We start from the raw sequence: 15,319 nt of genomic DNA, 5'->3' as shown, positions 1-15,319 counted from the left end.
ATGAGCAATTCAATTTGGCTCAAAACATATTTTGTCTACATTGATTGATAATAGTTTAACTAACTATATAACATAAGTACTCGCAACCCATTTAAAGAATTATGTAACTGATACAATATTAAAGGAGTCACTGAGATTTTTAAAAACAGAAGGGTTATATATTAAATAGCTACATATAAGATTAGTTAGTATGACCCCCCCTCCCCCAATTTAATTACTTATTAATGAGCCTATATTCCGAATACTAGTGTATAGTGTTGTATCGGTTGACAAACTATCAAGACTGCAGTCCTATCTATCGAGTTTTTATCAATTTTTTCAATCCTAAGACTGGGTATTTTATGTTGACTACAAGAGCTGAAATGACGTTGTTACTAACAACGTCATTTCAGCTGTTAAAGTTGTATCATAACTAAGGATGTCATTTTCCTAATGACGTAGCTATGTTTAGAAAAGGAAAAACGATTATGCGTGTGCTCTTTCTTCTTTTTTGTTCACTCTTTTATAGATCGTCGTGGTGTTAACATCTGCTTAAGGAAGAAGAATTCTCGCCCATCTTAGGGGTAAATTGTTTCATAAATACATAATGAAATAAATATGATGAATTGCAATGTAGTTATAATATTTTATTTGCACTAATGCTATTTTAAATCGAGACCGTTCTCCTCGATTTATGAAAGTAATTCACTCCCCTCTCCCCCCTAAAAAAAAAATCATACAATTCAGACTTTTGTTATTATGAGTTGATAGTAGGAAAAGTCTTAATTCAGTTATAACTAATACCGCAAGTCTCGCTCTAGCCTTCTCCTCGCGCTCATTGGTTGTTTTTTTATTTACAAAAATAACATCCTTAATAATAATCTCATGAAAGGGATGAGATACTTGAAGTTTAAAGGAGGAAGTGCGTGGCCAGAACTTATAATACTCATATATTATACGTTCTAGCTATCATTTATTATTTTCTTTGTTTTTATATTCCTCAATCCTAGCTAGGTGTGAAAAAATAAAAAATAGTTAGGACCGTAGGACAGACTACTGGGCCCTTAGGACTTAGATGAAAAAAGACTGGGCCAATCAGAAATAATTTTATGTCTACTCATTACTACAAGTGTACTATTAATTATTATTATATCTTAACGTCGACAACCGTCCTCTTTTTATGTCCGAAGCGTCCAGTGACGTTTTTATAAATTCATGTAACATCCGGGGTTTTTTTGGTTTTTTTGGGAGTTAATTCTATTTTCATTCAACTTATAATACAAATGAAATTAAAAATAAGGAAGAATCAAATCTTTATTTTTATTAATCAAAATTATTATATGATTATTTTAGGTAACCTTAAATATTATCAATGACAGGATATTAACATCAATCCTGCATAATACCGAAGATTATCACTCATCGGTAGCGGCGTAAATCCTAAATTTTTTGTAGTGCGACATGTTTTATGGTGTTGGCAGCCTGAACAGTATTTTTTTTTTTTTTTCTAAATCTGTTATAATTACTGTTATCATTTTTGAAGAGAGAACCTCTAAGTATTATGTAACCACTAGTGCTTAAAACGGAAAGTAATCCTATTTGGGCTTAGAATAAGATTGAGGATGGAGATTTGAATAATTCTAGACTATTTATCCTTGCTATAATAGGGTGGTCGGAAAAGTTTGCAACCTCAACGTCAAGATGTTATTGCTCGAAATAAAAGCTAAACACATCTATCAAGCATCTGTTGACAGTTACTCACCAAAGTTTCAGCCATTTTGGACGCGCAGTTGTTATATAACAGTCGTTTGAGTTAAAGGACTCTAGGCAAAGAGTGGATACTCAAGGCAGGGAAGGTAGGATATATTAGTTCTCAATTCTGATTGGCTTAGAAACTGCTACATGTTCCTTCAGCTAGGCACGCAGCCCAGTGGGGGGTATCCCCTCTAGTGAAAAGAGAAGAATAAGGATGACTACTTTAGGAACATATTCTTCCCTGTGTTTTAGATTGAATTGTTTTATTCTTCTCTTCACCACTCCTTCCCTAGAGTCCTTTAGTTTTAGTGAATTGATGTGATTCTTTTCACGAAAAAAAATTCTGAAATTTGTTTATTTATTTTTCAACATTGTCTCTTTGTAACTCTACATACTTCTCCTGGGGATGCTACCATCTTTGAACCCGTCCCGTCTGTAACTTTGATGGGAGAAGTATGTATTATTAACAAGAGAGTATATTGAAAAATAAAATCAAAAATTCAGAAGGTTTTTCCACAAAAACACTCACTCAAACGACTGGTATATAACAACTGCACGTCCAAAAATGAGTGGGATTTGTGTTTATTTCCTGCCTCTCCCAAATGATCTAATTAACCGCCGTGACAGTTAAGCTGTTCTCCTCTAAAACATTCTTCAAATTGTCAGGACAACCACGTCACTTTTTTTTAAATACCGGAAATGCTTACAATTTACAACCTAAGTAATCTTCTCTTTCCTGGAAATCAAAAAATGGAGCACCCAATTGTATCCTTTTTATCAGAGCTGGAGATTCGTAGTCGTAGTTAAGTCTAATGTAATCTGAACTTCAAACTCGAAGTTAAAAGATTTAGACCAGAATACGAAGACTCGAGGCTTGAGACTCACACGCAAATATTTCATATTATCGTTATACGTTAGGTAATAAATATTTAAAACCCTTTATCCTTTAAACTCTTAGACCTAATGACTGTAGTAACTTCCCTTAGATTAAACTAGGGGTAATGTTATTGCATTTAAACTATCCTTGAATATAATTTTGTCGAGTTGGTGCAATTGTCAGGTCTTTAATTAAGTGATTCAAGTTTAATATTGATGATGACGGACGATGAAGTCTCGGTCAAACAATCTTACAATTTTATTATAGAAATATTATATATAGTCTAAAAAAGTGGGGCCAATGGTTCCGATACCACTACTCACAATGCCCTCTCAGAGTTTTGAAATCAGTTTGGCGTAAGATTTTTAATTTTACTACGTGACGTCATACGTGTTATGATGTAAAGAAGTTTTTTTTGTTGTTGTCAGCCTAAACATTTAATTCTTTATGATGCTGTTATCATTATTATTTCAATCTTGAGGCGAGAACGTCACAGTATGAGTAATTACTAATAATTAATTCATAGTAATTTAGTAGTGTGCTCATGAAAAATGTTGATTAATGTTGCTTGTTCGTCGACGCCTAATAACTAGTAATTAATAAATGTTGACGAGGATTTCGACAATTTTCATATCCCTAAGAGATATGATAATACAACAATTGATAATATTGTAAGAGCGAGACTCACGAAGGGGAAGTCAGCTAGAATTGAAACAATTGTTCTCTATTACATTATATTATATATTAATTCTCTCTATCATGGAAGTGATGTTTTCAGAGTGTTAGATACTCAGGTGCAATAGTGTATAAGTATGGCATATACTTCACTTTGCAAATGATCCCATTGCAAACATCATATTAATAATAACATTATTAGTAGGACTATTCCAACGTTTAAAAAAATATAGAGATGAGTCATGGCTTTTCATTACATGGGTATTATTTTATATTTATAACAATAATATAAGTTGGTGTTGGTGGAAGTAGTAAAAGAAGAAACGAAGAAATAGGTACGTAATCTGCAACTCATCATCAAGGATAATATTCATACCTATGAGCTATGAATCAACAACTGAGTCAAATGAATGAATCATGGACTTGCTTCCACTCCTAATAGTACTATAGACAAACATTCAATACGTAGGATGTAAGCCATTTTTGCTCCAGAATAAAATGAGTAGTAATATCTTTTTGGCCCTTGTGGATCATCATCCCATCCTCCTGCAATGGGACACGCTCACTTTCCCTTACAATAATATCCAATATCCATGTATTATAATATGATTATTTTGTTAGGATTTAAAACAATATCATATTTAAATATTATGTTTCATGTTTGCTTCTATGATAAAATACATAATCATTTTTGAAAAATCAAACACGTAGTCCATTGCAGAGGTACAGAGAGAGAGAGAGCGAGTCAAGAAGATTCCATCCACCGAGAGGCTACTACAATTAACAATAATAACCGTCGTAAATAAATACACTTGCAGACAGAATCAAGCAACAAGAAATCCCCATTTTCGGAGGGAAAAAAATACATAGATTCATTGACGAACCGTTGCGCCCCTCTGTTTATTATTGCCCCATTCACAAAATAGACTAGAAAAAGAACAATAACAATAAATGGAGGGAAATGGAGAGGAATTGAAATTTCCGTGGGAAGTAAGTATCTCACCCCTCCTCCCCGTTCCAGCTCCTCTTTGTTTTTATTATTTTACATCCATATAATAGATATCATTAAATAATATCCGTACAGAGACTCAATCCGTACCCAAACAACTCTTTATTTCAATGATAATTATTATTTATTTAAATGAGAATCCCTTTTGACTTGGTAGAGTCATCCTCAATTTATAAAAGCACCTATGTTCTGAGTGACATCATAGGCAGAAAACTGGATGTCCTTCCTGCTCTGCTACCCGTTTCTTCCTTCCTTCCTTCCTCCCTCCCTTTCTCTCTCCTTCCCGAATTTTAATACATACTATTAATTCTAATAATATTTTCTTTTTCTTATTCTTTTTGTAATGAATATGAGAATCAGGGGACGAATGTGAAGAGGGATTAAAATAATTACATGCAAAAATAAATGTATGGAATCAACTTTATTATTATGAAGGAGAGTTCCCAAAGGTATGCATAGGTAGAAGAAATAATAAATCTCTATCAAGTAGCGATTGAAGGAGAGTGTAATTTATACACGGAAAAGGAGACTCAATCCATGTAGTATATGTATGTTAAAATAATATTTGCTTTATATACTACTACTACTAGTAGATCGTGAATGCTTGGCCTAAACTGCCAATATATTTTAACGTCAGTTTTTTTTTCTTTTTGAAAAAAGGCCCCCGCGGAACGTTAAAGAAGAATATGAGCTAAGCTGGTGAGGAGCTGTGCTCATGTACAAGATGGAAGACGGAAAGAGAGGGAGAGAGAGAGAGAGAAGGAGTGTGTGTGTGAGAGAGAGAGAGAGAGAAACAAAGAAGGTAAAAAACGTTGAATTAGTTTGAAGACACGAGTCCGTGCGAGAGGGTTAGAAGAAGAAGGATAGAGCTTGATTCCCCCCTTCCTTCTCTCATCACTCTCTTTTTTTTTTATTTCTTTCTGTTTCTCTCTCTTTAGTCCCTTCCATTAGATTCTCTTGCCTAAAGGTGAGGGGCGAGTTAGAGGCTCGTGTTATATTCTCCGATCAGAAAAGAAGACTTGATCCGTCGTCCTTTTGATTCTACAACTACTACTGGATTCCTTCCTTAAAAACTAGATCCGCTTTTTGCTCCATCCTACTTGAATTTCAAAATGCCGAAAGCAGTTAACGTTCGTGTCACGACGATCGACGCAGAGTTGGAATTCGCGATCCAGCCCAACACAACAGGGAAGCAGCTCTTTGATCAAGTTGTTAAAACCATTGGACTTCGAGAGATTTGGTTTTTTGGACTTCAATACACGGACACTAAAGGCTTTTCCACATGGCTTAAGCTCAACAAAAAAGTCATGGTCCAGGATGTGAAGAAGGAGACGCCTCTTCAATTCAAATTTAGAGCCAAATTCTATCCAGAGGATGTCGCGGAGGAGCTCATTCAGGACATTACTCTAAGGCTATTCTATCTACAGGTAATTTAATCTAGACTTGTGCCTCGGGTCGTCACCAACCATTCTGGATGCCATCCTTGTCGCGCTCACGCAATCCTTCTTTTTTCTGCTGCTCGTTCCTTCCTTCCTTCCTTACCCCTCCCTCCTTCCTTCCTTCCTTCCTTCCTCCTTCCTCCCTCTCTTCTCTCTTACACATTATTTCAAATATACCCCATGTTCTCAACTACGCATTTTTTGCTACTTCTTTAACAACTCATCAACGAATTCTTCCTCGTCCTCTTCATTCTTTTGCAAAAAATATATATAAAGAATTTCCTTTATTTCTCATCATAAAAGAGGTATCAAAAGCTAATAGCTAGCATGGAGGTCCCGCTAAGAAAAAAAAACATATCTCCCATGATGAAATATCCCGAGTCCTTATTTCTCCTCTTCATCATTTCAATCTTCCATGATATCCCTTCTTTACCATTCATTGATATGTGTACATACTTCAAAACGTAGTCCTATCTATTCCAAAAAGGAAAAATAAAAAAACGACTAAAAATAGTTGATCATTCATTGTCCTTGACGACTAAGGTTATTCCTGACTTGGGTCATTCTTTATTTTCTTAAAGAGAAGAAACGTCTACTTATGCATTTTTTTGCAATTCTTTTATTAGTATGTTGTTTATTTCAAAACTTTTTAAGTATCTCCCTAAGGAGACATTTCCGTATCAACCAGAACAACAGGTCGACAACCTTAATAATATATCATTTAATTGTCTTATTTTTGTTTTAAATTGTAAGGTCAAATATGCGTACAGATGTTTCTTAAGTAATTGATTTATCCCATGTCGTCGTTGTCGTCATGTTCATTAATTTTGATTTTTTGATCTACTGTTTTTACGAGTATTTGATATATATATATATATATAAGTGGAATAGGATTATGGATAATCTAACTTTACTTTTAATATTTATATTGTAGATTGTATGGTTTCATGATTTAAAAAAAAAAAAACACAATTTATTTTTCCGTTGTAGAAACTTAAAAGATTTAATTTTTTTAAATATATGTACTTTATCTTAAAAATACTGTGGTTTTGTACATATAAATTATATATGTATATATATTACAACTTTCATATTTTTTGTTCAAGAGCTCGACTACTTGTTGATTCATATCCCATCGATTTCTCTTGATATTATTATTATTATTTATTTATTTTTGATAATTTAGGTCAAAAACGCTATTTTAAGTGATGAAATTTACTGTCCACCTGAAACATCTGTTCTTCTTGCAAGCTACGCTGTTCAATCCAAGCATGGTGACTTCCAAAAAAGACTTCCATGTTGCAGGATTCTTAGCAAATGATAGATTATTGCCAGAAAGAGTAACTCAACAACACAGACTAAATAGAGAACAGTGGGAAAAGCGAATCACGGAGTGGTATTTATATTTTTATTTAAAAGAAACTAAACTAGACAAAATTGAGTATAAATATTATTCCAATTGTTCTAACAATCTCTTAGTAAGCTATGGGTATCCTTGTCCCAACTATAAAAGAAATTCGTTTCAAGGAACTCATCCTCAAATGTTTTTATCTCTCTTAGATACAATAGGAAAATAATTATCCTTAATTCGTACAGTTCCCACGTATTCTAAATAATTATTATTTACAATTATTGCATACATGACGTTTGATACGTTTTAATTTCCTGTCAAATGCTATTAAAACAGTTTAATTTGTCATTGGATTAAATGCTAAGTTATTTTGAATCCTGTCCTATTTATAAATAAATGCTCTAAGCAATGAATAAATGACTTATAGAGGAGATGTTGTTAGAAATGATGTAGAATATTATACTGATTCAAACTAATATAAAAGGGTTATTTTTTTGAAGCATTATTAACGTGTAAATATATGTATCTGCATATTAGCAAGTCAAAAGTTATAATTTGATTAATTTTGTAGGTACTCAGAGCATAAAGGTATGATGAGGGAAGATGCTATGATGGAGTATCTAAAGATAGCTCAAGATCTCGAGATGTATGGTGTAAACTACTTTGAAATCAAAAATAAGAAAGGAACAGAGCTTTGGCTTGGTGTTGATGCTTTAGGTCTCAATATTTATGAAAAAGACGATCGATTAACCCCAAAAATTGGGTTTCCATGGTCTGAAATCCGTAATATTTCCTTCAACGATCGTAAATTTGTTATTAAACCCATTGATGCTAAAGCCCCTAACTTTGTATTTTTCGCTCCCCGACTCCGTATCAACAAAAGAATTTTAACTCTCTGCATGGGAAATCACGAGCTCTACATGAGAAGACGCAAGCCCGATACGATTGAGGTATATTCAATTAAACTTGCCTTTTACATAAATATTTATATGTATATCATGATAACTCCCCTTTTTACATGCAAAAGTACGTTCAATTATATACGTCGTCTTCGCATATGTTTGTTTAGACCAGGGGTTCTCAACCTTCAGTAACAGAAGGCACACTTGTGATTGTCAAAACATTTCAGGGTACATCTTCCAAAATAAATTTGCTAAATAGTCATAATAAAACAATCTAGTACATCTGCTTTTTCGGAACGCAGGTTGAGAACCCCTGGTTTAGACTATGATGTCTGACATTATATTTCTTTGAGTTTAATTAGAATGATACTAATGTACTTAACTTTTACTGGAATTACTGTATAATAACTTTAGTTGGATAACTACTTGATGAACGTGATACTATTCGCTAAAAAATAATCAACCATGCCATTCAATTAGTAATTAGTATATGAACATATATGAGTAGTGTTTGAGTTTTCTGACTTTTCATTTGTTGTATATTTTTTGTTTTCATTCATAGGTTCAACAAATGAAAGCTCAGAATAAAGAGGAAAAACTCGCGAAACAGCAAGAACGTGAAAAATTGCAAAGAGAAATTGCAGCGAGAGAAAAGGCAGAGAGAATTCAAGCCGAATATGAGGATCGCCTCAAAGCAATGCAGGAGGATATGGAAAAGAGACAGAAGGCTCTTTTGGAAGCCCAAGAGCAAATTAAAAAGTTGGAATCCGTCCTCCGGGAAACTCAAGTATGTTTAAGTCAATCCTGTTTTTATATGATAAATTTCCTCGGATACCTCCACTTTTTTAATAGCTGAAAATTTATTTTGAAAATCAACTTCCTTTTTTTTTTTTTTTTTTTTTTTTTTTTTTTTTTTTTTTTTTTTTTTTACACATTAATTTTTGGAACTCGTTGCCGAGTGGTGCTATTAATAGTCGAGTATTAATTATTTTTTTTGTTATATTAATTTATAGGATGCTAAACAAGAGTTAGAAGAGAGTCAAAATGAATTGAAGGATATGATGAGGCGATTAGAGGATGACAAGAACTTGGAAATTGAAGAAAGAACTCGTCTTCAAGATGAGATTGCTAGGAAACAAAGTGAAGTCAATGATATCTACACTCAAGTCCAGACAAAGGAACAAGAAAATATGGAACTACAGAAAGAAATGGATGACGCCCGACGTAAGCATGAAGAGGCAACTATTGCTCTCGTAGCTGCGACAACGACTCCTAAACATCATCATCTTGAAGAAGACGACAATGATGATGAAGTTAGTAACTCTGAAAGGGATCTACATGTCCCATCAGATCCTATTGACGATCCTGTTTCTGATCGTCTACTTTTGGTCGAAAGAAATGAAAGACTTCAGAATCAACTCAAGTCACTCAAAGAAGATCTTTCCCATACTCGCGATGAAGGCGAAGAAACAACGATGGATCGTATTCATAAGGAAAACGTGAAACAGGGTCGAGACAAATACAAGACCTTGAGAGAAGTTCGCAAAGGAAATACTAAACGAAGAGTCGATCAATTTGAAAATATGTAAATCTAAGAAAAAAGAAGAAAAAAATGTTTGTATGATTATTAAAGTGCTAGGAAGACTTAACTAAACAAATTATAAGTAAAAAAAGAAAAAGGAATTAAAAAACAGTAAAATTGATGATGAGTCAACAACCATTTCTCTCTCTCCATCCTCATTATTATTAAGTGGAAATATTTTTCTCATAGAAAAATGCTCTGACATCAACAACAACAACAACAACCGACCCCGTCGAAATTACCATCGGAATAAATAGTTGAACCCCCGGACTTTACTGCTGTTGCTACTACTAGAACTGCAATGTGTATCATCCAACCTCTTTGTATTCTCTTTTGAATGCCTTTCCTTCATTTGGCCTGAACTCTGTTACTGTGTTAATTTCGGAAGGAGGAAATAATTCAAAGCCATTATTATTATTATTGTGTTGTTTCATAGTTTATTACGGTCAAGAAAGTGAACACTGCACATATAAGCATACATCCTTCATTCATTATCATTTATGTGTCTTAAAGTGTAACTACCCACCCACCCGTATGTGCTATATATAACTGCCATTTCTTTGGGAAATAATTGATGCCGTCGCATATATATATATATATACAATACATAGTTAAGAGATAGTGCCTTATGGAATTGTACGAAAAAAAGTAATTTGGCCCCACTTCTATTTTTTTTTTTTTTTTTTAATGTTCCACGATAGGAGTATGTTTATTTATTTATAAATATTTTTTTCTTTGTCAATCAAACAGAGGCAATTACTTCGTCTTATTATTTTTATATTAAAATTGGCTTTCAGTAATAATTATAATAATAAAAGCTACTACAAATATTAACCTGATGTGGACTCAGTTGCATTTTGTGTTGTTCAACTATGTTATTTAAAAAAAAAAAAATCTTATTATCCATGACATGCTGTAATTTTGAAGGATTTATCTTTTCTCAAGAGGATAGATGTTTTTCTACACGGGATTAATTGTGTCTTGTACGGGGAGTACATATTATTAAGAAGGTTGTCCATTTATATTTTGAAGGATAGTCAGCTCTGTAAATAGGGCGCAAATTTGTTTTAGTCTCAAAAGTAAAATATCTACGGTAGCAGGCTATTTCATGTTATTGAATAATAGTTGGAGAAGTGACTTGGAAATAAAATTTGACACTTTTAATAATATTGAAACTCAACACCTCTTGAATATTAATAGGATATACAATATAATATGCAATATATGGAATTCTTCCTTATTTTTGTCTTTCTTATATTAAGCTATAGTCTGTTACTCATGTTTATTTTTTCAAAGTCAATGGAGTAGTGCTTAGGGGGTTGTACATGAGTGAAGTAGTTGCTTGGATAGGAGGAGCATGATGATTATGGCATTGCAGAAAAAAGGTAGTATGCAATTCGGTATTCGTGGAATGATTGTTAAAGGGACATTAAATTGCAGATGAAGACAGAGCGCCATCTGACGATTGCATTTTTTAGGAGGGTGTCTGTGCTGATATTTATAGTAGTGTGCGAAATAGTTAACACCAAAACTTAAACAACATTAACACTAATGTTGTTCTTCTAGCTACGTACACTTCCGAGGGTTGTATTTCATTTGGACATTTGGCACTTTCGAATATCCTCTAAGGATGAACTACAGTTCGGATGGTAAGTCCTGTATTTTTTGTTTCCTTTTCTAGTATACTAAATTATCACTTACAGTACCAAGTCCTATTCCTTTTCAAGGTTTTCATTTGAATTATCGTCCTGATCATCATAATAATAGTATCACGAGCATGGCAATATATCCCCATTTATTGCGCTCTGTTGCGGAAATTCGTAGGCAAATACTCAAATTAACGGAGGAGCAACGACAATTAAACAGAAATTATCAAACTTCCAGTGGAATTATTCCTAATTTCAATATTGGAAGAGGATATCAGTGTCTTTATCAACACGATATCGAGGATGATCCAATAGGAAATGGATCTAATAGACTCTCCTCATGACTTCTCTGCTTTTTCACTTGATTAAAGACAAAATTAATATAAATTTGAATTTCTTCAATAATTGAACTAAACTTTTTAAAACTTGAAATCAGAGCTGTCATGGACTCGGCATTCAAATTTCGTGCTTTCCGCATATTTAGGTAGCAGAATCCTTCTTTTGTCTAAATTACCAGAGCATTTGCAAAACCCTGATGCTGTCTTCTTCATTATGGAGAATTTCGGAAGAGTAGAAAGAGTTAAAATACTCAACAAAAAGCGTCATACTGCTCTTGTTCAAATGAGTTATTCACATGATGCAGCTCGTGCATTAAGAGAATTCAATGGATTAATGGAGCGCGCAGGTCATGATGTACGAATAGTTGAAGCCACAAATGTATATTCAATCAATATGCCTAAAGCCGGGCAAGAGTTTACAGAGGGAACCAAGGATTACTCAGTGTCTGACATTCCTTCTGAAAAACACCCTTCATCAACTCTATATAAATAATAATGATCTCTATGATGATATCCACAGCAACGAAAATGATAGGGAGTATGGAAATGTGATCCTTGTGAGCAATCTCCCTGAGAGACTTCAAAACGTTGATTATCTCTTTAATCTTTTTGGACATTATGGAAATGTAGATCGAATAAAAATCCCTATTAATAAGAGAACCTGTGCTCTCATTCAATATACAAAACCTCACTATAGCCAAAACGCAAAAAAGTACCTCGACGAAGTAGATATTGATGGTTGCCACTTGTCAGTTTCTTTCTCCATTATTAAGGAGGTACGGAAGGGGAATCGAGACAAGGCAGAGCTAAATAAGGATTTCACAGAGGAAAAAATTCTTCAGAGATTTAAGAATAGAGAAAGAGCCGCACGAATACAGAGGAACCTTTGCCCTCCTACAGCAACCATTCATATCTCGAATTTGGAGGAAAATCTACGAGAGGAGAACCTTAGGCAGTATTTTATCGAAAGGGGATTCACTGTCAAAAATGTACTCGACTTCAAAAATGGAATGGCAGTGATCACATTAGCGGATTCAAAGGAGGGGTCCATGGCTGTCTCTACGTGCCATGGAGACAATAAGGGCATTGCCTCCAAAAAGTCCATAGGGATTTTTATTTCTTTTTCAAAAAGAGTCAAATAATTATTCATTATTGTTCCTCTGCCTTCCCTTTTATTCATAGATTTGTAATCTTTATTGCTCAAAGTCTAAATAGTGAGAGAGACCCAACTCTCAAACTGCGTAAATCGACTGCATTTATATATTTTCTCCTCTCCCGTTGTGCTTTTGTGTTCAATCTTCGATCCGTAAACAAGGATCCATCGATTACTTCTTATTGATTCTCAAGTTCTCAAGATTAATTAATATATATTTACAACATATTGATCTCCTTTTTTCGCCACATATGTATCTGTGTAGTCACGGATATTTTGAAGATGGAAAACAAATAATGCCTTCGGATTTACTCCAACATTTATTTATAAAACTATTATTTTTTTGTTAACTTCAATCCTTAAAAAAACCTCAAAAAATGTTGTATTTCCTATTAATGAATTTTAAAAATATTATACGATTCTTAAAAATTATATGATTAAAGATAAAGAAAAGTTGGAATGAAGTGCTTGTTGAGCGATGATGTTTCTCACTTTGTTATTTATTAATTAATATTGATCAATCAATTCTTGCAATAAATTATACGAATCCTCTTTGCAATTTATCTACATACACGAATTGATCTTTTAATTTTCAAGCGATGTTGTCCCACTTTCTTCCGTTTTCCCCTTTCAATTGGTTTTATCATTGTGGTGGTCACGATAATGATGACAATGCATATTTATGATGGAAAGCGAGACACGTTTGATAACAAAGTGAATAATGTGTAATTATATATATTTAAAAAAAAGTCATCCTCTAAAAACATTTACATGTACAAAAAAAAAACACTTTGGTAATAATTAAAATAGTTTATTTTAATAATAAATAAATATATAAGGTGAATTATGAACATATTCATATATAGAAATGTATGAAAATGATGTCTACAGCACATATTTTTTAAGTTTTTAGAAATACTTTTTAAGAAAAAAAAATCAATATAATGATAGAGAATCAGATTGAATCATTAAAAAAATATAATTAATATAGATTTATCATACATAACATATTATTTGAAGAGGTGGGATCCATCCCTGATTGGATATTTAATTGTGTGCTAACATGTATTCCAAACCAACAAATACATTCGGCTTAAAAAAGACTAGATATTTTTCCTTTTAAATACATTATATATCTTATAGAATATATTCGATCATATTTAAAACAAATTAGAGGCCACAATTACACCTGAAAGGAATACACATTTTTTTTTCAAAACTGATTCATGATGAACCTGAGCAACATCTATTTCTGGGAGAAGATGGACTTGTGTCGTCAAATATATGAATTCTATTTCCAGTCCCTCCTTCTCCTGAGGAGTTCTTGCTGTCAGACTTGTTATTTAGAGCTACACTTATCATTTGTTTCGTTAGTTCTAGGAAAAGTTCGTCAATACCTGTATTCAACTTGGCGGATGTGTGGAAATGTGTAGCTCCAACAGACTTGGCATATCTGGAGTAGAAAATAAAGCAAGATGAATAATGATCTTTGTACAGCTAATATGTACATGAGACTACTTACTCTTCAGCCATATTCGGCTCAACATGCCTCTTTTCCTCTATATCTGTTTTGTTTCCAACAATAACAAGAATGATTTTATTTCCCAGCATTTTCCTTAGTTCCTTGATCCAAACTTTTACTTTTCTGAAACTGTCCAAGTCCGTGATATCATACACTAAAATGGCTCCATTTGCATCTCGGTAGTAGATAGGCCCTAGTGCGTGGAATCTTTCTTGTCCAGCTGTGTCCCAAATGGAGAGATTCACTCTTTTCCCTCTGACATTTAATCGTTTGTTCAGAAAGGAAGCCTATTCTCAATAGAAACGTATATTTACATTAAAGACTAGTTATTTATCAAATATATTATTTTGTAGTTGTTGAATGAGGGTAAAAATATGTCAAAAGGAATTTGAAAAGAGTTTATTTTATTCAAAAATATACTTTAAATAAATGCAAATAGCAGAACATATGTTTAACTAACTCTGTACAACACCCAAATCTATGACATATTAAAGTCCCAGAGATCCTACATTGAGTTAGAGAGCTACCTGGAGTGTCGTAATGTGTCGCTCATTGAATTGATCGTCGACGTAACGAAGGACACAACTCGTCTTTCCAACACAGCCTTCTCCTAGTAATACAATTTTGAAATTGAAATTTGCATCCCAGCCTTTACTGGATGAAGGCATTCTTGATAAGGCTTCAATGGACTTTATTCCAGTGCTCCTGTACTATTATTAGTTGAAGTAATTTAATAATAAGGTATGGCAGCAGTTGTAGTTAGAGACACACTTCACTTTGTAGTATTAAAAGAGGACTTCTTTCTAATTCTCAGTTTATAACAATCACAAGATGTCGCTTTTCTCTTAGGATATTCATCATTTACTCAGTCGAAAAAGTAAAATATATTTATGCTCTACTGCTGCTGCTGCTCCTAGAGTCTTTGAGAGCAGCTGAGCTCACTCTTTTCTCTTTCACGCACTTCAATGCACATGCTGTATGCATTACAAAAAACAGTCAGTAACAACATTAATAAAAGAATATCCACTGTAAACCTTAAAGGTGCCCGCGTAAAGGATGACACATTTCATCCCTCTGGACTCTACTACCCT

General features: G+C 33.4%; 2 protein-coding genes and 1 non-coding gene across 3 annotated transcripts; 2 read left to right on the top strand and 1 right to left on the bottom strand.

Annotated features, from left to right (window-relative positions):
• The first annotated feature begins 5,125 nt into the window (after positions 1–5,125).
• On the top strand, positions 5,126–10,403 carry LOC121114597 (moesin/ezrin/radixin homolog 1-like). The gene is given in 6 exon segments (XM_040708608.2): positions 5,126–5,722; positions 6,921–7,028; positions 7,030–7,130; positions 7,657–8,035; positions 8,550–8,774; positions 9,001–10,403. Coding segments are annotated over 6 exon segments (1,704 nt in total). The 5' UTR covers positions 5,126–5,407; the 3' UTR covers positions 9,577–10,403.
• A 666-nt stretch (positions 10,404–11,069) lies between these two features.
• On the top strand, positions 11,070–13,275 carry LOC121114599 (uncharacterized). The gene is made up of 2 exons (XR_011779274.1): positions 11,070–11,218; positions 11,273–13,275. It is a non-coding gene; the product is annotated as an uncharacterized protein (transcript).
• A 150-nt stretch (positions 13,276–13,425) lies between these two features.
• Rab21 (RAS oncogene family member Rab21) lies at positions 13,426–15,118 on the bottom strand. The gene is made up of 3 exons (XM_040708613.2): positions 14,756–15,118; positions 14,229–14,515; positions 13,426–14,159 (listed from the first exon to the last, which is right to left on the bottom strand). Exons 1-3 carry the CDS (start codon positions 14,894–14,896, stop codon positions 13,931–13,933), a joined length of 657 nt encoding a protein of 218 aa, XP_040564547.1. The 5' UTR covers positions 14,897–15,118; the 3' UTR covers positions 13,426–13,930.
• Between the last annotated feature and the right edge of the window lie 201 nt (positions 15,119–15,319).

Source organism: Lepeophtheirus salmonis, chromosome 3 (assembly GCF_016086655.4).
Source record: "Lepeophtheirus salmonis chromosome 3, UVic_Lsal_1.4, whole genome shotgun sequence".
Taxonomy (NCBI): domain Eukaryota; kingdom Metazoa; phylum Arthropoda; class Copepoda; order Siphonostomatoida; family Caligidae; genus Lepeophtheirus; species Lepeophtheirus salmonis.
The sequence above is the reverse complement of the archived record's forward strand: the minus strand, read 5'-3'. Positions and strand labels throughout refer to the sequence as shown.

Bases quoted from the DNA above. Each gene is read 5' to 3' on its own strand.
- Rab21 (XM_040708613.2), bottom strand. From the start codon at position 14,896: ATGCCTTCATCCAGTAAAGGCTGGGATGCAAATTTCAATTTCAAAATT. The intron at 14,516-14,755 runs GTAGCTCTCTAA...TATTGAGAATAG, and splicing joins GACACATTACGACACTCCAG to GCTTCCTTTCTGAACAAACG. The intron at 14,160-14,228 runs GTAAGTAGTCTC...TTTCTACTCCAG, and splicing joins GAGCCGAATATGGCTGAAGA to ATATGCCAAGTCTGTTGGAG.